The sequence below is a fragment of the Anabrus simplex genome, chromosome 2 (genome assembly GCF_040414725.1).
Source record: "Anabrus simplex isolate iqAnaSimp1 chromosome 2, ASM4041472v1, whole genome shotgun sequence".
Lineage (NCBI taxonomy): Eukaryota > Metazoa > Arthropoda > Insecta > Orthoptera > Tettigoniidae > Anabrus > Anabrus simplex.
Window position 1 is genome coordinate 865,381,324 of NC_090266.1, and position 24,542 is coordinate 865,405,865.

General features: G+C 42.3%; 1 protein-coding gene across 1 annotated transcript in view; it reads right to left on the reverse strand.

The window, feature by feature from the left end:
* The window catches only part of LOC136863720 (neprilysin-1), a 729,030-nt gene that overhangs the window by 266,155 nt on the left and 438,333 nt on the right, over positions 1-24,542 (reverse strand). Inside the window, exon 3 of the mRNA XM_067140078.2 lies at positions 11,820-11,981. Coding sequence (XP_066996179.2) covers positions 11,820-11,981 — 162 coding nt within the window. The remainder of the gene's footprint in view (positions 1-11,819; positions 11,982-24,542) is intronic.

The following is a 24,542-nucleotide window of genomic DNA, read 5'->3' on the forward strand; positions in this document are numbered from 1 at the left end:
ATGCCGGTATGCTCAAACAATACAACCGGATATCTTGGTATTTACCGCCTCACCATGATGAGACGCCGTATTGTTATACTCGTATTAAACACTGGAAGACATGCGTGTGTCTTCTAGATCATATGAACCTGACACGCCGGCGGAACACTAAATTGATATGGTTACCGCAGTAAACCTAATACTTGCTCTAAGCTGCTCAGGGAGGCGTACGAAACCGTAATGTAGTTGGTAAAGGCGTGGCGGAGCGGGCTTGCATGTGAGATGGGAGGTTCCAGTCCGGGGCGAAGTTTACAAATGTTTGAAATATTTGTTTAATAAGTAAAGCGCGCAATGTAAATTCAATACCTGCATTCATGCAATCTGTGCGTGAGTGAGTGAGTGTGTTTCTGGCCCTAAGGAAGAACGATTAGCTAGCAGGCCGGACACAAGCAGACCGGAAATAATAGGAACACAACTGCCCTGACAATGTTTTATCTCAGCAAATGCTCGATGCGATGACCCTTTTAGTTTATGCACATTCGGGTCCGGTGTCCAATAGATCGCTTTGCGCGCTGAAGCATTCGAAGTGTAATTGATCGGCAGGCGTCCGGATGATTTGCTGGAGCTGGTCGAGGTTTTCCGGCGCTTGCGTGTAATAGACGTTCTTCAAATATCCCAACAACAAGAAATATAACGGCGTTAAATCCGATGATCAGGTGGGCCATGAAACAGGGCCTCCTAGTCCCATCCATTTCTCTGGCATTGCCTCGTTCAGATGGTTACGAACGGGCAAGGTCGAATGTGGTGGAGCTCCATCCTGTTACAAACACATCGCCAAACGATCATGCAAGAGCATATCCTTCAGTAGCAGTGGGAGTTGCTGACGCAAAATGTTCAGGTAGGGTGTGCCCGTCCAATGCCCCTAAAATGAATAAGGTCCAATCAGGCGATCCCCCAAGATTCCATACCAATATTTCACTCCCCATCGTAGTTGATGGACCGCCTGTCGCACCCAGTGAGGATTGTCCGACTCCAATAGTGCATGTGGGGCCGATGACCTTCGATTTTAGGCCCCTTAAAACAACAAGCATCATCATCATCAATAGTGCATGTTCTGGCGATTGACGTTCCCATTATTGTGGAAGCGCGATTCGTCCGAGAACAAGATATGCGATACGAATGCTGCATCATTGCCCCGCCTGCCTAACAGCCACCGACAGAACTCCATTCGAGCTTCAAAATCCCACCCACTGAGCACTTCGTGTAGCTCAAGATGGTACGGGTGGAATTTATGTTCATGCAGTATTCGCAAGCAGACGGCTTGCAGGTGTTCACCTGTCGTGCAATCACCCTTGTACTGATGTGTGTATTATTACGAGCTGCATCCAGAACGGCCTCTTCTGTTTCACCCGGTGTAGCGGGCCTATCGCGGACTGCTGGCTGGTTGGAAATCAAGCCTGGTGTTCTTAGGAGTCTTTCAACACGGCGGAATGTCGTAAGCAGCCATGTGTTGCCTGTCGGGATACCGTTCCTGGTACAGACGTAGTGCCTCGCACGCAATTTTTCTTGCCTCCCCATAAATGAGGAGCATGTTCACGTATTCCTGTGTGGAAAACATGCCGAATGACAGCAGAGATTACAGTACATTCAGGCCCTAACCAGTGGAGCAGGCGCAGGGCACAAGATGATTAACAGCATCATTTTACTGTTTGAATGTGGCAAACGTGGGTCTGTGTTTACGTATTCAAACATCATACGGATGCAAAAATGTTTGAATGATTCAGTATTGGAACCGCCGCTGGCACATTCCGTCGATTGCTCGGCGAACGCCTAACCACATCCGCTAAGCTACACTGCCGGAAACATGCTGGTAGTACGACGAGAGCAGTGCACATACGCCATCCGGTTCGTTGTTTAAGGTATTAATTACTGCACTGTTACATGGTAATAGGACATTGCTACATGATTTCAAGGCGTCATGTTTTGCAAACGGATGATATAACATCTCGCTAGGGCTCAGAATCGTGTGCAAAATATGCTCACTGAACGTCAGTACCATACAGTACGCCTGCAGGGGAATAGCACCCCTATAACCATACGCACGTTAGTTGGGCTGCAGCAAACGGTTTTGGAAGGGGCTGCAGAATCACACTGTATATAAAATAACATTTCCTGATGACTAATTCATCATCGCTGAGTCAAAATCTATATATATAAAATAACATGTCCTGACTGACTGACTGACTGACTGACTGACTGACTGACTGACTGTTCCATCATCGCCGAGCCGAAACTACTGGACATGAAGAAATTTTAGAGATACATTTATATTACGGTGTAGGTGCTCACTAAGGGAGAATTTTTGGATATTCCGGCGCTAAGGGAGTGAAAAGGGGAGGTAACTTTTTAAAATGAGGATATCTGTATCTCAAAAACTAAAAAACTGACAGATGTAAGAATTAGTATTTGCAATCTCCTTTAGAAATAAAGAAACATGTATTTTTTTGTTTTCGGAAAATCCGATTAAGGGGGGTGAAAATGGGGGAAAAGTGGTTGAGCACCTTTTATGAAGAGACTTGTATCTCAAAAACTGAAGACATTACAGACATGAAAATTTGTATTTGGAATCTCCTTTGAAAATAAAGAAATACGTAGTGCTTTTGGATAATCCGATGAATAGGGGGTGGACAGGAGTGACAAGAACAGGTTGAATTTAAAAAAAAGACTATCTCTGCAAATTATCTCAGACAGGTAATATATTACAGATTTGAAAAGTGGTATTTGGCATTTTCTGTAGAAGTGAAGAAACATAAATATTATTGTCGGAATATCTACTTAAGGGGAACTGAAAAAGGGGGTTAAATTTTAAAATTAGCATATGTACAGTATATCTCAAAAACTTAACATGTTGCAGACGTGAAGATTGGTATTTGGAATCTCCTTTAAAAATAAGGAAACACGTATTATTTTATTTTCGTAAAAACCCTTAAAGGGGGGGGGGTGAAATAATTGAAAAATTAGTTCAATTATCTGTATGAATATATATACCAAAGAAATCTAAAGATGTTGCAAACGTGAAAACTAGAATTTGTAATCTCCTTTAAAAATAAATTAACATGCATTTGGGGGAGGGGGAATCAACTTAGTAGGGGGGGGGGGATGAAAACGGAGATGAATTCCCTTTACGAGGATACGTACATCTCAAAAACTTAAGATGTTTTAATCATAATAATATGTGTTTGGAAGCTCTTTTAAAGAAACGGGTACATTTTTTTCGAAAATTCACTTAAGTAGGAAGTGTAAATGGAAGTGAAAAAATTGAATTCTTTTTCTGGAGAAACTTATATCTTAAAAGTGAAGGTTACAGACGTAGAAATTGGTATTTTGAATCTCCCTGAAAAATAAATGAACACGCATTCTTTTGGGCGGTGTGTAACCGACTTAACGGGCGGAAGTGGAGTAAAAGGGGGGTTGAATTATTTTCATAAGGATACTTATATCTCAAAACCTGAAGATGTTACAGACATGACAATTTGTATTTGGAATTTTGTTTCAAAGTAAAGAAACACGTAATCTTTTGTTTGTGGAAAATTTCCTTAAGGGGGGGGGGTGAATTTATTGAAAAATTATTTGAATTCTTTATATGAGGATACTTATATCTCAAAAACTAAAGATGTTACTCACGTGAAAATTTGTATTTGCAATTTTCTTTAAATATAAAGGAACACGCATTTGATTTTTTTTCGAAAAATGGACGTAAGGAGTGTGGGGTTGAAAATAATTAAATAACGAGTTAAGGGACTGAAAGGAACTGGAAAAGCGGGTGTATTTTTAAAATGACTACCAATATATTTACATTATATGTCAAAAACTTAACATGTTAGAGACAGGAAACTTGGTATTTGGAAAGCTCTTTAAAAAGACAGGAACATGTACAATATTTTTCGGGGGAGGCACTTAACGGGGGGTGAAAAGTAGTTGAATTACTTCTTATGTGCATACTTATATCTTAAGAACAGAATATATTGTTTTTTTTTTTTTGCTATGGGCTTTACGTCGCACCGACACAGATAGGTCTTATGGCGACGATGGGATAGGAAAGGCCTAGGAGTTGGAAGGAAGCGGCCGTGGCCTTAATTAAGGTACAGCCCCAGCATTTGCCTGGTGTGAAAATGGGAAACCACGGAAAACCATTTTCAGGGCTGCCGATAGTGGGTTTTCGAACCTACTATCTCCCGGATGCAAGCTCACAGCCGCGCGCCTCTACGCGCACGGCCAACTCGCCCGGTAACAGAATATATTACAGACGTGAAAATTAGTATTTGGAATCTCCTTTAAAAATAAAGAAACATTTATTTTTGTTTTCGGAAAATACACTTAAATGGGAGTGGGTGTGGGGTAAGGACTGATCTGGATACTTATGTATATCTCAAAAACTGAAGATGTTGCAGATGTGGAAATAGGTATTTGGAATATCCTTTAAAAATAACGGAACATGTATTTACTTTTTCGACTTGAGAGAAGCCTTGTTTCTCACATATACAGTTCTACGTCGCATGGTCGTCTTAGCCCCAAAAGGTAATACCACAAACATGGTTTACAAAGAACTTCCTTCTGTGGTGATAGTATAAGCTGACACTACATTATGCTCTCATGTGCCATTATTTTTGGGTGAGTTTTATACTTTAGGAACGATTACTTTGATCAAATTAGGAAAACCACGCGAGCGAAGCCGCGGGTAATTGCTAGTTACTGGATATAAAGAAATGAAATGTTGGGAATGCATTTTATTAAAGTGTAGGTGCTCACTATGGGAGGATTATTGGATATTTCTTCGCTAAGGGGGTGGAAAGGGAGGTGATTTTTTAAAATGAGCAAATCTATATCTTAAACACTTAAAACTTTACAGGCGTAAAATTGGTATTTAGAATATCCTTTGAAGACAAAGAAACACGTGTTTATTTCTTTTCAGAAAATCCCCTTAACCCCAGTTAGCTAACGTGGTATACAAGAAACGTTAAAGCTAGCGCGTAGTCATTTTGACCAACAAATTTATTGCTATGTAAAAAAAACATGTCTGCCTCTGTGGTGTACTGGGTAGTGTGATTAGCTGCCACGCCCGGAGGTCCAGGTTCGAGTCTAGGCTCTGCCACGAAATTTGAAAAGTGGTACGATGGCTGGAACGGTGTCCACTCAGCCTCGTGAGGTCAACTGAGTAGAGGAGGGTTCGATTCCCACCTCAGCCATCCTCCAGGCAAATGCCTATCCGTTCCAATCCTCCCATCCCCCACAAGTGCCCTGTTCAGTTGGGCAGGTGAGGCCACCTGGGCGAGTTACTGGTCGTCCTACACAGTTGTATCCCCCGACCCAAAGTCTGAACTTGAGGTGGTAGATGTGGGATCCCTCGCTGAGTCTGAGGGAAAAACCAACCCTGGAGGGTAAACACATTAAGGATAAGAAGAAGAAATGAAACTTATTGCTACATATTTAGGTATTTTACATGATAGATTTCTTTGATAAGGTCTTGCCAACATACACAAATATTCCGACCACACTCCTCGTCCATTGTTGCATTCCAAAGAACATCTTGCTTGATGTTTCCCGCACACAGCCCTGGAACAATGACAACAATACACTTTTGACATTCTCCGTTCCTTGCTTGGGCAATAGGCACATATCTTGCATTTTCTTGATTCAGGACATTCTGCTTCAACTGTAGGCATATTCACGTGAAGTATTTCTGCCATAGATGAGTGCAGCTTGCGCGGCAAGTTGCGCATCCCAAGGCGATGCGTCATCCATGGCTTCATAAGTTCATACTGCAGCTCTTTTGCAAATTCCCTCCTAGTCAAAGGCTTTCCTTTGTTGTGAAGTTATTGTGAACGTAGATCACATAGGAGTTCACTAGAATAATATTGAACATACCAAAGAAGACACAAAGTGTCCTTCTTCTTGTCTTTCTACTACAATTCACCTGATTGTTCATCTGGTCTAGCGTGTTCACATCACCTTTCGTGTCGTTATAGTCCTCAATCATAATCAGCTTCTTCGATGTTGGATTATCTCACCTCTTTTATGAGTGTTCGAAAGAACTAAGACCATATTGTTCGGCTTGGTTTTGTACGACAGGAGTGTTTTCTCTTGGTCAAAACAAAACATACGTTTCTTGGCGTATGATTCAGTAACGCAGGTGGAATTTCTCGTTTATTCTTACGAGTAGTGCCTGGTATTATCAAGTTATATGGTGGTTTCAATAGGTCAGTTGCTAAGGGAACAGACGTGAACCAATTGTCCTTTGTTATGTTGAGATTGCTTCCATTGATTTTCTTCGTTAAGGTTTTCACAAAGAAATCCGCTAATGGCTGATTAGCAGATGCAATGATTTTACGAAGATATGGCATTGCATCAATCATGTTTTAGTTTTATTATCACATACCATAAAAATGTTGATGCCATACTTTGATGGCTTGTTAGGGAGGTACATTTTGAAAGGGCATCGCCCTCTGAAAGCAAGAATTTGCTCATCAGTCGTAAGGAATGATCCAGGCTTATGAGATTCCCTACAGGCAGATATAAACTGTTACCAAATCTCTCTTATTGGAGCAAATTTATCTGTTTCTCTCCTCTCAAACCTTCCTGTCTCGACATCAAAACCTAAACATTCACAAAGAAAGTCAAATCTGTCAAAACTCATTGTGGCTTTGTACCTCATCCCTGAATATTCTGTGTCGAACATCTCCCTTGTAGGATAGAGGCTATTCTTCTGAACAGCAGATAATATCAAAATACTTAAAAATTCATCAAATTCTTCTTAACACAAGGCGGACACTGTGACACTTTGCATGCTATAATTTTCACGTTTTTCTTCAATATTTTCATTTGATGTGCTCGATTATTTTATCACGCATTGTCTGGGTAAAATGTAAGGAAAATGCTTCCCTTGGCGAGTTCAAATTTTTTGCTCTATCCTTCGGTCCCTGCCTATAATGAATACTATTCCTAGCTGCTGAGCGAGTATTTTGTAGTTTTGGAGGAACTGTAGACCAACGATGTCCATTTCTCCAACTAGACTACTCTTACTGCTCACTATTATGTACGGATCTGTTTTACGAACCGGCTAACCTAGTCCTATAGAGCATTCCACTATTTCTTTGCAAGTTGCTTTACGTCGCACCGACACAGATAGGTCTTATGGCAACGATGGGACAGGAAAAGACTAGGAGTGGGAAGGTAGGAGCCGTGGCCTTAATTAAAGTACAGCCTGGTGAGAAAATGGGAAAATACGGAAAACCATCTTCAGGGCTGCCGACAGTGGGGTTCGAACCCATTATTTCCCGAATCCTGGACACTGGCCGCACTTAGGCGATTGCAGCTATCGAGCTTGGTAGCATTCCACTTGAGTCTGACGAATGATGAGATACTGTCTCTACGTTATGAGGGTCAAAATTGTCGTCATCATCGAAATTGCCGCCCGATAACACTATCCTCATTATCACCCTCACCTTCAATTTCCTATAGCCATTTCACGATCTTTTCTGTGGAAGAAGTTTCAGTAGATGCCATGTTTAACAGGAATTTCATATGAAAACTTCCAAAAGGTGTGTAATTCAATACCTAGACAGAGAATAGAAAGGATTCTTGTTAACTACGTTCAAATAAAACAGCAAACACAATCCCGCAACTTCAGTCGAATAGCGAATTATACTTACAGGAAAGCTAAGGCTACGCGCAGCACGTAACTCATTAACGAGACTGGTTTCCGACGTGACAGATGTAACATCATCCACAGCTCAAGGACAAATGAAGGTTCTGAAGGGAACAAGCTGCCGAGGTTACGAGAAGGGGTGGGGCCGTCGTAATTTTGACGAAGTGTTAGCTCTCTAGGGTTAAAGGGTGTGAAAAAAGGTGAAAATGGGTTGAATACCTTTTATGAGGATGCTTATATCTCAAAAACTGAAGATGTTACAGACATGAAAATTGGTATTAGGAATCTCCTTTAAAAATAAAGAAACATGCACTTTTTGTCTTTGGAAAATCCACTTAATTGGGGGGTAAACAGGAGTGAAATTCTTGGTGAATTTTTAAAAAGACAATATCTATAGTACATCTCAGAAACGTACATTTTTACAAACGCGAACATTGGTGCTTGGAATCTCCTATAAAAGTAAAGAAATATAGATTATTTATTTTCGGATAGTAAAATTAAGAGGAGCCTCCGTGGCTCAGACGGCAGCGCGTCGGCCTCTCACCGCTGGATACCGTGGTTCAAATCCCGGTCACTCCATGTGAGATTTGTGCTGGACAAAGCGGAGGTGGGACAGGTTTTTCTCCGGGTACTCCGGTTTTCCCTGTCATCTTTCATTCCAGAAAAACTCTCTATTCTAATTCCATAGCATCTATCAGTCATTACATCCCCGACCCGGTCAATGACTGGAAAACAGGTTGTAGGTACTGTATTCATTTTCATTTTCAGTAAAATTAAGAGGAACTGTAAAAGGGGGTGAATTTTTAAAATGAGAATATCTACAGGACATCTCATAAACTTAACATGTTCAAACATGAAAATTGGTATTTTTAAAATATTTTAAAAATAAAGAAACATGTATTTTTCTTTCGGTGAAACTACCTACGGAGGGAGGTAGAGGGGGGTTGAATTCCTTCAATTACAATAGTGGTATCTCAAAAACTGAAGATGTTACAGAAGTGAAAATTGATATTTGGAGTCTTCCTTAAAAATAATGAAGTAAGTATTTCTTTGTTTTCGGAAAATGCGCTTGGGGGAAGGATGAAGTAAAAGAATTGAAAAATTAGTTGAATTCTTTGTATGACGATACTTATATCTCAAAACTGTAGGTGTTGCACACGTGAAAAATTGGTAATTGGAATCTCCTTTAAAAGTAAAGTAACATGTATTCTCTTGTTTTCAGAAAATCCATTTAAGGGGTGTGAAAGACCTGAAAAATTGGTTTAATTATTTGTATGAGGATACTTACATCTAAAAAACTCCAGATGTTATAGACGTGAAAATGTGTATTAGGAATATCCTTTAAGAATAAGGAAACACATATTTTGGTGGGAAAAACAACTTTGGGGGAGGTTGAAAAAATTCAATCCTTTTTATAGGGGTTCCTACATATCTCAAGAAATGAAGATGTTACAAATGTGAAAGTTGGTATTTTGAATCTCCTATAACAATGAAGAAACACCTATTTATTGCTTTCGGAAAGTCCGCTTAAGGGGGTAGAGTGGTGGAAAGAAATGAAAAACAGAAGTTGATTTCTTTTTTATGAGGATACTTGTATCTCAAAACTGAAGATGTTACAGACCTGAAAATTGGGTATTGTATCTCCTTTTAAAATAAAGAAACATGTATTACTATCTACTTAAGGGGGAGGGTGAAAGGAAGTGAGAAAATTGAGTTCCTTTTATGGGATTACTAATATCTCAAAACCTGACGGTTACAGACGTGAAAATCGGTATTTGGAATCTCCTTTAAAAATAAAGGAACACGCATTTGAGCGGGGGGGGGGGGTGAAAAAGGAGTTGAATCCTTATGATAAAGATACATATAACTATAAAATTGAAGATGTTACAGGCATGAAAGTTGATATTTGGAACCCCCTTTAAAAATAAAGAAACATGTATTGTTGTTTTCGGAAAATCCACTTATGTGTGGTTGGGGGTGAGCAAGGAGTGATAAAGCGGTTGAATTGTTTTTATGAGGATACTTATATCTCAAAAACTGAAGATATTACAGAGGTAGAAATTTGTATTTGGAATTTCTTTTAAAAATAAAGGAACTTTTTTTCGACTATGTCGCATGGTCATCTTAGCCCCAAAATACAATATCACAAACGTGATTTACGAAGTGTTTCTGGGGGAAATGAAACTCAATTTTTGGTGAGATTTTACACCTTGGTGATTTTCAAATAATGCCTTAGTACGGTACCGTACCTAGGAACGATTACTTTTAAAAATCCTGGCGAGTGAGACCGTGGGTAACTACTAGTATTTAATAATAACTGGGACGAGTAGCTGGGCGGTTCGGTCTCAGCTCAGTTCGATGGTATTTGAGGATGCCTAAATACGCTATACGTTCACTGGCAAGTAAAAGAACTGCTATGGAACACAATTCTGGCACCTCAACGTCACGGAAAACCGTAGAATTAGTTAGTAAGACGTAGAACATACCTCAAACTTTTCTATCAGATGCGGATAAAATATTAAAGAGCGGAACTAAAGAATTATTACAACTACCAGCAGACGTTCCGGATCACATGGTATACACCGAAAGGAAGTATGAAGGCCTCGGTTTGTTTCGCGCCACTTGGGAAGCCAAACTACAGCATATTAACATCTGTAATAAATTATCGCTTGCAAATAACGGCTACATTAATGCAACTAGGAACTTGGAACGAGAACGTACAATTCGTTTGCAAGATCTAGGCATAGAAATGAATGATCGAGTTATGTCCAAAAATAGCCATCTTCCCAATGTAAGGAAGGTCCGACAGATACTACGAGACAGAGAAGTTCAGTCATGGACGAAGTTGCCGCACAAAGGAAAGGGCGTTGGACTCTTCCAGGAATACACGCCAGGGAACAAATGGATAAGAGATCACCGAGGCTTATCCTGTGCGCAATGGAGAGAGGCCTTCCAGATGACAGCCGGGAAGGTCCCAGGACAACACCCTCTGTCGGCGTTGCCACAGAGAGCATGAAACTCTTGCCCATGTCCTGGGAGCCTGCCCTCACGGGGAGGTATTGAGAAATTCCCGTCATCATACAATACGGCACATGATTGCGACCTCATTGAGGGATCACGGTTTCACGGTGCACGAAGAGGTCTCTGGCCTAGCTACCGGCGGGAGTAACAGGCGTATTGACATGATAGCCTTTCAACCAGCTAGCAAGCAAGGACTAATCTTAGATCCCACAATACGCTTCGAGTCGCACGTTGGCCAGGCCGAAGAGGTGGACGCCGAAAAGAAGTCAATTTACCAGCCAACTGTAAACTACTATAAAGATAAATATCACCTAGACAATATTTCCGTCCATGGACTCATGATCGGAGCTCGAGGCACAATCCCCAAATTTCTTGTACAGCCATGGGATTCTCTCGGTCTCAGCCGGACACGACTTCACGACATCGCTATCGCCGCAATACGAGGTTCAGTGACCATACTCCGCAATCATCTATATAACATTTGAAGAACCATATTGCAAATTTATTCCTGAGCCTTGTGGTGATTTTTCTACCTGGCACACTAGCAAAGTCAACAGTAACTTAGAAGACAAAATACTGTGTAATCGACATACTTTGTCCTCGTAGCAGCCTCCGCATGGGAGAACTTGTATTAATAATAAAAAATATTAGTATTATTCTTTTTATTAAAATGAATACACTGACGCATCACTACGTATCACCTAATTACAAAAAATATCTGAACTTGAATCCGAATTATCTTGCATATTGTGTTACAATTAAGGTGGACAGTATGAACTTGTATGGTCAGTAAAATAGCAGTAATTTATCTATGTTTAGCAACCACTTCGAGCACAGGTGTACTGTATCCACCTTCGCTTCGGAGTGGGCGGCTATCACGGGGCATCCATCTTTCTTTACTTGTTTTTGTGCTTTATGTCATGCTATATTAGGCCTATAAAGCCAAACGTATTTTTTTAAACAGTAATTGGATCTTACTTTTTCCTTTTGAGTTGTTTGTTGGAGAGATAAAGCTCAGGACCTATATTGGTCTGCAGTTTCTCTAGAACGATTCGCTCCGATATCAGCAAATACTTTAATTCATTTCAAATTCCAAACAAGGAGATTTACTTACCTTTCAGTATGACTTGTAGCTGGTCGGCGAGTACTTCGAAGGTGCTAATACTACTCCTGTCTTCGGGTATCACGTGTTTTTTATTCCAAGTGCCGCACGCGAACTGGAAGAAGTCGACACAAGGGTTCGCCGTCCGGTCCATAGCAGCCAGAAGAGACGAAGCTGGAACACACAAATATATCAGGTTATTTCGTGAAGTCAGAAACTTATAGGCCTATACCTGTCGTTGACATTGAAGAAGCAAGGAAAATATGACAGAAGCAATTGGTCTATATTTGTCGTTTCGCCATGCAAATAGGTGGTCTTAACATGCGTTATATCACTCCGCACTAGCAACACCCTTCATAAACTATGAATGATTTACTGAGATTGATTCAGAGGTTTTTGTATAACATAAGAGAGAATAGTATTTGTCAATACTCCTTAAAAACTTATTGTACTTTAGGAGATGAGTATTACATATTAGTTATGTCGATGTAATTTTAATATGCACAAAATATTGCAGCAAAGTTCATTACTTCCGCCTAGGAATGAATCTCAGATCCGCTTGTGGTGAGATGCGGGGTTTATAGTGCATTGTGGGCTAGAAAATATTTGCAGCTAATTTCATCGATTTCGTCCAGTCTCATTATTTGTCTTAATAATATATGTGTGGCACGTCTAGGATGTCAGTGATTGTTATGTTAAAGCAATTCTCTTCTCAATGAAGTAGCATGAGGCTGAATGCGGCCCGCTCTAATCCCGCAAGCCAGTCCTGAAATCGTCCCGAAGTCGAGATTCGAAACGGGGCAATGAAGTCGGATGGTACTACTAACTAGTTGATGACGGTTGATAAAAGTGTTGCCCTTTACTCAACTTACAAGATGGTTTCCTAAACCAAAGTTCGCTCTACTGAAAGATTTCTGGAACCTTCGGTGGATGGTGCATGGTACTATACACTCAGGTAGCTGAATGCTAGGACCTTGTACACATACTACTACAAAATAGACAGAATTATAAGAATTATGTCCTCCACCACTGTCATTGGTACTGCTCGGTTTCTGTTTACATAACTTTCAATTAGTTTCTGATTTACTTTAAATCTCGGAATGTGCATAAATATTCAGAACTTTATTGTTTTACTGCATTCGAGTTGCTGATAGTAATTGAGTTCCCTCCGTTAGAAGTCTTGTGTCAAATTCCAACTAGCCCGTAATATGAAAACCTCCCTTTATTATTTTAGGAACAGTTTGGAATACAGAAAGTTTTACACTCTCAGATACAACAGAGAAAACTTGCTCCCAATTAGAAAGAAATCTACAAGGAAAAATATTTTCAGGTTAGTTACATGCTGAGGAAATGAAATACATTAAATTGAGGTCGTGTTAATTCTTCGTAGAATGACGGGAGTTCAATGAAGAAGTCACGATATGATAAAACTTACGTTTAATAATGGCAATTTTGCATCCTTTTTGTACCTTGTCACCGATATCCTTCCTTCATTCACATATATACTCATCAGTAGGTGACCTTAACACGTTACAGCTGATAGCGCCGAACCTTATTGAACCTTGTCACAAGCTCTCACATTTGTCCATCAAGCACCAGGCAGTCAGAGGACACGCCTTTGTTCCCACTAGACCGCATGTTTACCTAGGGCGATGCTGTGCAGTCACTAGGCATTAACACACCGTCTTTCCCCGATTTCAATAACGATTCACATGTCCTAGGTGGGGGAGATCAATTTCAGAAAGAGATTGGGGGAGGTCTGCATTTAACTGCCTACTGCAGAAGGCGTTATTATGGTATTACAATTGTACTCGACACAGTCTAATGAATATCACACAGGCTAGAAAGGCTGTATTCAAACAAGTCGAGTGGTGCTTCAAAACATTTCTCCTTCTCCTTGCGGCCGTAGTCCTCATGAAGTACGTCATGGATTTTTGTATTCAAAGTGGGCTCACGGTTCAAATTTCCTTACCTCCAACTCTTGAAATATGTATAACAATCTTTACTTCGAATAATTACAGTAATAATAATAATAATAATAATAATAATAATAATAATAATAATAATAATAATAATAATAATAATGACAATAACAGTAATAATATTGAAATTTCATTCAACTAATTCCATTTCTTCCTTTCGTAGACACCCAGGTGCCATAACTTGCTTCCACAGGAGTTATTTTATATGGCAGCAAATCCACCAAAACGTGTCTGGCGTACACTGACTGACAGAGCAAATGCAACACCAAGAAGGAGTGGTCAGAACTTTATGCCAATTGCAGGGTAGACTGACGTCACTGAGGTATGCTCATGATGTGAAATGCGCCGCTGTGCTGCCCACGTAGCGAACGATAAATGGGACACGGCGTTGGCGAATGGCCCACTTCGTACCGTGATTTCTCAGCCGACAGTCATTGTAGAACGTGTTGTCGTGTGCCACAGGACACGTGTATAGCTAAGAATGCCAGGCCGCCGTCAACGGAGGCATTTCCAGCAGACAGACGACTTTACGAGGGGTATGGTGATAGGGCTGAGAAGGGCAGGTTGGTCGCTTCGTCAAATCTCAGCCGATACCCATAGGGATGTGTCCATGGTGCAGCGCCTGTGGCGAAGATGGTTGGCGCAGGGACATGTGGCACGTGCGAGGGGTCCAGGCGCAGCCCGAGTGACGTCAGCACGCGAGGATCGGCGCATCCGCCGCCAAGCGGTGGCAGCCCCGCACGCCACGTCAACCACCATTCTTCAGCATGTGCAAGACACCCTGGCTGTTCCAATATCGACCAGAACAATTTCCCGTCGATTGGTTGAAGGAGGCCTACACTCCCGGCGTCCGCTCAGAAGACTACCATTGACTCCACAGCATAGACGTGCACGCCTGGCATGGTGCCGGGCTAGAGCGACTTGGATGAGGGAATGGCGGAACGTCGTGTTCTCCGATGAGTCACGCTTCTGTTCTGTCAGTGATAGTCACCGCAGACGAGTGTGGCGTCGGCGTGGAGAAAGGTCAAATCCGGCAGTAACTGTGGAGCGCCCTACCGCTAGACAACGCGGCATCATGGTTTGGGGCGCTATTGCGTATGATTCCACGTCACCTCTAGTGCGTATTCAAGGCACGTTAAATGCCCACCGCTACGTGCAGCATGTGCTGCGTCCGGTGGCACTCCCGTACCTTCAGGGGCTGCCCAATGCTCTGTTTCAGCAGGATAATGCCCGCCCACACACTGCTCGCATCTCCCAACAGGCTCTACGAGGTGTACAGATGCTTCCGTGGCCAGCGTACTCTCCGGATCTCTCACCAATCGAACACGTGTGGGATCTCATTGGACGCCGTTTGCAAACTCTGCCCCAGCCTCGTACGGACGACCAACTGTGGCAAATGGTTGACAGAGAATGGAGAACCATCCCTCAGGACACCATCCGCACTCTTATTGACTCTGTACCTCGACGTGTTTCTGCGTGCATCGCCGCTCGCGGTGGTTCTACATCCTACTGAGTCGATGCCGTGCGCATTGTGTAACCTGCATATCGGTTTGAAATAAACATCAATTATTCGTCCGTGCCGTCTCTGTTTTTTCCCCAACTTTCATCGCTTTCGAACCACTCCTTCTTGGTGTTGCATTTGCTCTGTCAGTCAGTGTATTTGAGTACTTTCAATCACCAGCAGCCTGGGAAGACTTGGGCTCAGAAATTCAACTCTTTATTGTGTGTTTCACTTACTCTGGCTTACGGATATAGCACTAGAATTAGTTTGAATCAATTTTTGTTTTAATTTGGTTGATTAACTCAGATAAGTTAATTATTCTTAAAATACGTCTCATATATTCAGATATTCTATCACAGCCATGTCTTCTAAAACATCGACGGTGAGAAGACTCGGAGGCAATACTTGAGGTATTTGGATGGTGAGACATAGTGGGCTGATTACAGAAACGGTGTTTAGATGATATCTACGGTTAAAAATGTCTAAGTATGGCTGCCGCTTTGCAGAGACGTTATTTATCACTTAGACACTGTCTAAAACCGATATTCAACTGGTCATGTTTAAACACTGCCGAGAGCACTGTCTAACCTCAAATGAGAGGAGTGAGTCACAATCAGAGGTTATGTACTATGAAACATGTAATTTTTTATTATGATGTTGAGACGATTCCGGGAAGAAACGTTAGTCCGACAGCCGCTCTGTGGGTCGCCCGCTGCTAAATCGCTGCAATTCATTTGACATGTACGGGGAGATCTTCTTCTTCTTAATCTGTTTACCTTCCAGGGTGAGTTTTTCCCCCGGACTCAGCGAGGGATACCACCTCTACAGCCTCAAGGGCAGTGCCCAGGAGCTTCAGACTCTGGGTCGGGGGATACAACTGGAGAGGATGACCAGTACCTCGCCCAGGCTGCCTCCCCTGCAATGCTGAACAGGGGCTTTGCGGGGGAATGGGAAGTATGGAAGGGATAGACAAGGAAGGGGGAAGAAAGCGGCCGTGGCCTTATGTTGGGTAGCATCCCGGCATTTGACAGGAGGAGAAGTGGGAAACCACGGAAAACCACTTCCAGGATGGCTGAGGTGGGAATAGAACCCCCTCTACTCAGTTGACCTCCCGAGGCTGAGCGGACTCCGTTCCAGCCCTCGTACCACTTTTCAAATTTCGTGGCAGAGCCGGGAATCAAACCCGGTCCTCCGGGGTGGCAGCTGTTCACACTAACCACTACACAACAGAGGCGGACACGGGGAGATACATCTTAAAATAAGGTTTCGCTTTTCAAGAAACTTGTTTCTTGATATTGACAAAGGGACAGTCCGGTAGCTGTCAACTTGAATACAATTCTTGGCAACCGATAAATTTTATTATATATGTGGGGTAATTTCCATGGAATTATAGGTCACTTCGACTACATACATATCAGAATTACGTGTCCTGATCGTCCGAGGGCGGTCTCATACATCAACCGGGAGGGACTCACTATATTTACTGCCAAGTAAACACACATAATAGTGAAAAATGAAAATGAAAACCTACAACCTGTTATCCAGTCATTGACCGCGTCAGGGATGGAATTAATGAAACATATATAGGCTGTTTTTACAATGGGGTCGCCACTCCCAAGGTGATATATTAATGAGTGATAAATGTTATGAAATGATAATGGAGAGTGTTGCTGGAATGAAAGATGACAGGGAAAACCGGAGTACCCGGAGGAAAACCTGTCCCGCCTCCGCTTTGTCCAGCACAAATCTCACATGGAGTCACCGGGATTTGAACCACGGTATCCAGCGGTGAGAGGTCGACGCGCTGGCGTCTGAGCCACGGAGGCTCCCCAGACATAATAGTGAAAACTAAAAAGTAGGTTGTATATGGTTTATATATATATATAATCGTATAAGTTCTCGGCCACTATCAGATAGGAAAAGGCAAGTGGTGTTGATGGTGGTGATTATTGTTTAAAGAGGAGGACTGGGGAAGAAGAGCCGTGGCAATAATAACAGCCTTAGCATTTGCCTGCTGTAAAAAGTAGAACTATAGAAAACAATCTTCAGGTCTGCCGATGATGCGTTTCTATTGCTATTACTATTGCTTCATCTTCCCTTCGTCGAAGGTACCGCATTTATGAGTAGGTAACACTCACTGTAACAACGCTATAATCAAAGCTACACTTCCCCGTACGGTGGAGTGTCGCTTTATTGTCGATAATATAAGAGATTTAACTTCCACCGAAAGCGATACCCTTCTGTGGGCAAGTCATGCTCATGCTTGGCCATATTTGAGTAATGCGTAGGAAGACAAACAGCTGACTGGCGTTCGGCGCGCGCACCGACGAATTTCATTGGTTGCGACGAGCAAAGAGTTGCATGAAAGAAACTTCTATCTCCATTTTCAAACCAATATTGAAACTTTAAATAAGGCATAGTTAAATATCGGCTAAACATTGTTTATGCACTGGAAGATCGTGCTCGATATATACTTTGTTTAGATAGACGTTGTCTAAGGCTTAAAACCAGTGGCGGCTCGTGACAAAATTTTTAGGGGGTTCACAACATTTTTGTTCATGTCTCAAATCAGCAAAAAAGTAACATAGGTACATAAATCATTTCACTAACAGTTCCTTGTACGGTTCCTTCTTCACAAATACTTTGGTAGAACCCCTTGTAACCGAGGATAAATTTTATACGAGACTAATTTGTTAGTGTAGAACAAAAGTAAAATTCACAATAACTTTACTACACTTAGATTATTGAAGGATGCGAGTACTATTCTTGCTTTTCAAACAGCACGAATTCCACCTGGGTGTTAGTGTAGAACCAAGCCAAACCTCACGGCCTACCAAGCGACTGCTGCTCAGCCCGGTGGTCTGCAGTACGAGGTGTCGTGTGGTTAGCACGACGAATCCTCTCGGCCGTTATTCTTGGCTTTTTTGACCGCCATCTCACCGTCAGATAGCTCCTCAATTGTAATCACGTAGACTGAGTGGACCTCGAACCAGCCCTCAGATCCAGGTTAAAATCCCTGGCCTGGCCGGGAATCGAACCCGGGGCCTCCGGGTAAGAGGAAGGCACGCTACCCCTACACCGCGGGGTAGTGTAGAACAGTAGCAAAATTCATAATAGCTTTACTACACTGCGAACACTGAAGGATGCGAGCACTATTCCTGGTTTTTAAACAGCACGAAGTTCACCTGGATATGACGAGAAGCATAGAAGGAATGTGTACCGCATTTACCGGTAAATTTTTTAAAATAATTATTTCCGAATTGACCCCAATAGTCTCCACATTATCTCGGTTAGTCAGGTTCTACTGTTTCACATGGTAATTATTCTCATTTTGCAAATTATAGCCACTACTCTAAACAATTTAGCATGCAGTACAACCAACAATACTAGATCATGCTTATTTAAATGATAGGATTTAGATTAGCAACTCACGTAAATGCTGATTATTTGTACAGGAAAGCAATCCTTCTGTCCTTCAATAGCGCAAATTTCTCAATCACTTTACGATTGAAGTCACTGATGATGTTGACAAATCTCTTCTCAATAGCAAGCATAGCCAGCGCTGACAGTCGTTCTCCAGTCATGGTGTTCCTCAGAAACGTTTTAATTCGTATTCAAAGTAGAGAAACACCTCTCGGGCTCCGCTGTCGTAATTGGGGTTGTGACAACAATTCGGAGTAATTCGCATACTTGTGGCAATGTGTCCCTATCTAGTTCATTGTCAAGCAGAAACTGCAACATGAAAATGGCCCCATCATCTTTCTGAAAGCCATTTCTCATATACAATACTTCTATTCATTCTTCAGCTGTGTCTTATTTAGGCAGGGATACATATGCGCCACTGCATTCAGTTCTCTTTCTGGAAAAGAGTCTGAATAGACACCAAAATGCCTATTCAGAATTAGGGTACTAGCGAAATCTGCCGGTAATGTAATGCAATAGTAGCTCCTGGGAGGCTGTGGCTAACCATAATAGGGGAGGTGGCGGACCCTTGTGGTCAACTGTAATACTGCCACTGGGTTGAGGGTGGCTCTAGACGACAAGGCACGTACCTTACCGTGCTCCTCGCTAATGGAAATATCAGTGCAGAAAACCATGACGTCATCTGCTTTGCGCATGCGTATAGTCTTCAGCACAATAGCGCATTATCCAGTGTGCTCGCTGCACTGTCAGTCAAAACGAACAACTGTCGGTGTAACGGAGCTACGATATAAGTCGATTGTCGAATGCTTTCGATCGATTGTCGAAATCAGGTCGAAAGAAAAGAATGAATGCGTAAATATGTAATAAAACTGGGTGTTCACGTGCTCCTGTGCTCCTGAGAGCCCACCGCCACTGCTTAAAACTAGTAATCGTTTCTGCAATCGGCCCAGTGAATTCAAGTGGAGTGTTGGATTCCCCACGCGCTGAGCTGAGTGGCTCAGACGGTTAAGGCGCTTGCTTTCTGACCCCAGCCTGGCAGGTTCGATCCTGGCTCTCAGTCCGGTGGTATTTGAAGGTTATCAAATTGGTTAGCCTCGTGTCGGTAGATTTATTATCACGTAGAATAACTCCTGCGGGACTAAATTCCGGCTCCTCGGCGTCTCCGAAAACCGTAAAAGTAGTTAAGGGGACGTAAAGCAAATAACATTATGATTATTATTTATTATTATTCTCCACGTTTTTCAAGCCACTTCATATTCTTATCATATCTCCTAAGACAGTCCCAATTAATTACTGATACATCGTTCGGTAGAATTTGTAGATCTGTAAGCTCAGTGTCATACACTCGAAATGGGTGCCTTTCTGATAGGACTCAGGCGTAGGTGAGAAGTGAAGCTAGTGTGTTACTCAGATGTAAACTTTCGTTCAATGATATTCTTGTCTTTCACACAATCCATTTCCTTGATGACCTATGTGCCAATGGTGTCTGTTCTGGTGTAACATTTATTTGATTTAGCAGTTTTTAATGCTATTTGTTCGGGGCGTAGACCCATGTGGATCTTTTGCCCTTACTGGCAACATATTGTACGAACCTGTGTGTAATTGGAATGGCGGTAGTGTGGAATGTTGTGTGTGAGGAAAGGAAAATTAAGGACGTCACAAACACCTAGTCCCCAGGCCAGAGATATTAATCATTACATTACTTCCTTCTTCCTCATCAGCATTCTGTATGCCTCAATTCATTTCAAATATAATCTTAGTTTTAATATCTTAATTAAAACGGAAGATCCCCGAATTATGTCCAAGCAATATGATTTCAGCAAACATAACACGATTTCTTTCAAATTATAGTTTCTTCTTCTTCCCAGACTTTTCTCAGTTATCTGGGGTCGGAAAAGCATTCTTCAGCTTGTATCAGTTGTTAAAAGGGGCCTAACGCTAGGTCATCGTCCCATTTTGGTTTTGGACAGGGGTTTAAGGCCGAATGCGTTTTTTGACGACATGCGATTTTTTCACTCGAAAATCCCAAAACAGAATAGACAGGAACTCTAGCCTCAGTCGTCCAAGCTGAAATCCAGCTGCTAAACCACTACGCTAATCACGCCCCACCCCCCACCTCCTACTCACAAATGATCGTATAATAAGCATTAAGAAATTGTAATGTGCCGAGCGAGTGGCTGCACGGTTTGAGTTAAAAAAAAGCAGGATACTAAATTCTGAACCGAGAGTGCTGCGCTGTTTGTGTCACACAGCTGTCGGCTTGCATTCGGGAGATAGTGGATTCGAACGCCACCGTCAGCAGCCCTGAAGATGGTATTCCGTGCTGTTTCATTTTCATACCAGGCACGTTTTGGGACTGTACCGTAATTAAGACCACGATCACTTCCTTCCCGGTCCTATTAACTTCCTATCCCATCGTCGCCATAAAATCTATCTTGTTTGTGCGAAGTAAAACAATATGTATATACATATACAGTGTGTTTGATGTTTGAAATCCTACGCAAGATTCTGTGTTGTATTAATCTTCGTCAACCTACAGGACGAAAATTAACAGTATATTTAGGAACAGTTGAATTGCAACCTGTTACCTAGTCATATGCAACAAATATCTAGTCTGAACCGTAGTTTCTGACGATATATCACCATGAATGTTACATGTACCATAATGTATGGGCAATGAAGTCTAATGTCGACAGAGTTGTCTAGTGGCAAGCTGCACTGTCATCTGCACTTCGTTGATCGGCATTAGTTATGCCAGTGACGTAGAAGTTGAAGTTTGATATTCTTACAACATAACTTCCATTGTATCGGTTAGTCAAACTATAGAGTTTTGAAAGATGATGTTAGTCAACGTGTGACCACAGATCCTGACAGAGTAGTGTCACGGATGTATTTCCCATTACTGTTATTTTCTCATAAATCGTATAACAAGACATTGTTATCTGCTACTCAAAAGACGCTCAAAGGACACTTGACGTGCGTCTGCGCAATTATTTGAGATTGTAGAGTATAATATGACTGGCTTTGTTATTTTTCTATTTCGGTATTGGTTGTTCCCCCTCCCGTTCCTTCCCCTTCCCTTCTGAAACGTAGCCTTTGTGGCTGGCTTCAGCCAGTGACTCTCTCATTTTCGCTTTGTACCAGCATTAACTTGTCTCGTTAGGGCAGGGCCATCCAAACAGCGCTCTGGCCGCGCTCCAAGTCAGTGCTCGAGCGCTTTGGGGGAAGGTAGTTTCGGTAGTGGTGGGAGGAGCTTGGCTAGCTGAGCGAGCGGTCTGCCCACCGGGCCGAAGAGAGCAGCCGATTTTTTAGTGTGCCACTGAGATTTTATGTGTTAAAAAACACAATTTGTAACGGCATTACAGTGCCAACCACAGGGATGTTTACGGTGATTTGACAGACGCCAGTCGCCAATCGAAGTTGGAAGAACTGAAAGAAAATTTCATGCAGCTCTGTTCTGTAAGTATTATTGTTTTAATTTTTAAATACTTGTTTACAAACGGGAATGAATAAATGATTGAATTATCTGAAGAACACTAAAGTTGTGACTTGCCGTATTTTTGTCTGACAGGAGATTGAGGAGAGTGAGGTTGGTGGACCCACTTTACGAACAAGCTACAAATGTTCGTCGCAAATTGCCAAAGCTGGGAAACCCTTCACGGAAGGAAATGTAATCAAGGAGTACCTAATGGACGCGGCGGCATGTATTTGTCCTATGAAGCTAGTTGAGGAATTTCACAAAATCTTTCTTTCTCCTCACACTGTGGCTAGCAGAATAGACAATATGGCGGTTGATATGGAACAGCAATTAATGGAGAATGCAGCAAATTTTGTATCCTTTTCCATCGCCCTCGATGAATCAACTGACATTGCGGACACAGTTCAGCTCGTTATTTCCATTCGAGGGGTAGATGACGATATTCGGGTCACCGAGGATTTCCTAGACTTGGTAGCTCTCAAAGATACCACTACCGGTTTCGATATTTTCAAAGCAGTGGGGGGCGTTTTGAGTCAATGGGATTAAAATGGGAGCGGTTGACGAGTGTAACGACGGATGGAGCTCCTGCATTACGTAGTCTACCTACGGGGTCCCTCAGCTATGTAAAATTAAAAATGACTGAGAGCGGTACTACCCCAATGGCGGCGATCCAGTGCTTGATACACCAGGAGGGAATCTGTACAAAAGTCGCCAAACTTAAAGACGTAATCGGAACAGTTGTGCGAGTGGTAAATTTTCTTCGATCCCATGGACTCACGCACCGTCACTTCAAAGAGCACCCGGAGAGTTGGCCGTTCAGTTAGGGGCGCGCAGCTGTGAGCTCGCAATCGGGAGAACCCCACTGTTGGCAGCCCTAAAGATGGTTTTCCGTGGTTTCCCATTTTCACAACAGGCAAATGCTGGGGCTGTACCTTAAGCAGTACCTTAATTAAGGTCCCGGCCGCTTCTTTCCCATTCCTGGGCCTTTCTTGTCCCATCGAGGCCATAAGACCTACCTGTGTCGGTGCGATGTAAAGCAAAAAAAAGGAAAAAAGAAATTCAAAGAGTTCTTGGATGACATCGAAGTGGAGTATCCGGATATCCCGTACCGTGCAGAAGTAAGATGGCTGAGCAAGGCGAAGGTGCTTCATCGAGTTTTTTTCAGAATGCAAGAGATACCTTTTATGACATAAAAGGGCGGCCCGAAATTCTTTTGCGTGATCCTAAGTGGATGGCGGACTTGGCCTTTTTAAGTGACTTTACTGCCCGTCTGAATATTTGAACACTTCGCTTACCGAGCTCGATAGCTGCAGTCGCTTAAGTGCGGCTAGTATCCAGTATTCGGGAGATAGTAGATTCGAACCCCTCTGTCGGCAGCCCTGAAGATGGTTTTCCGTGGTTTCCCATTTTCACACCAGGCAAATGCTGGGGTTGTACCTTAATTAAGGCCACTGCCGCTTCCTTCCCAGTCTTATCCCTTTCCTGCTTCATCGTCGCCATAGAGCGACGTAGAGCCAATACAAAAAAAACTTCGCTTCAGGGTGGAAAGCACAATATCTGCGATTTGGTGGAAGAAATTCAAGCGTTCAAAAGAAAATTGCTTTTGTGGGAAAACCAGTTGCGTGCAAGGAACACAGGACACTTTCCATTGCTTGAAACAGTGAAATAAGGTGTCGGCCTTGATGAGTACTTGTAGGTAATTCGCCAATTACAAGAAGAGTTTGAAAAGAGATTTTTCGGAATTATCAGAACTCCAAGCGGTGTTAGATGTATTTGTTCGAACATTTTCACTTAGTGCAGACAGTGCTCCACAGCTATTTACGTTAGAGTTGCTTGAACTGCAGTGCAATGTTCGTCTTAAATACCGCTTTCTAATGTCACGAAGTTTGGAAGAATTTTACAGCGGTTTTCCGCAAGAAGATTACCCCCTTTTATATAAACATGCATGTAAAGTTCTATCAATATTCGGCTCAACGTACATTTGTGAGCGTTTCTTTTCGGTCCTTAAGCTTACCAAAAGTAAACATGTGCAACGATGAGCTAGAAACTCGTGTAATTGTTTAAGAATATTGGTAAAATATAGGTAAAATTTTGTTTAATTTTCCTCTCAGATATGTTCATAATTTCAGTTTTGAATAAATCGCATTACTGTATTCTTTACTTAACACTTGATTTCGTTTCCTGCATATTCCATACATCGGAGTACCTTTCGAGTTGTATATGCGGTATAAGGCAAAACAGCCCTATCAATATAATGTCAACAAACCCACAAAAGCCGTCGGACGCACGACTGTTCGTACGTATCTAGTCAGCGCGGTCCGAACATCGTCCGTCAGTCCCAGGTCTCCTCG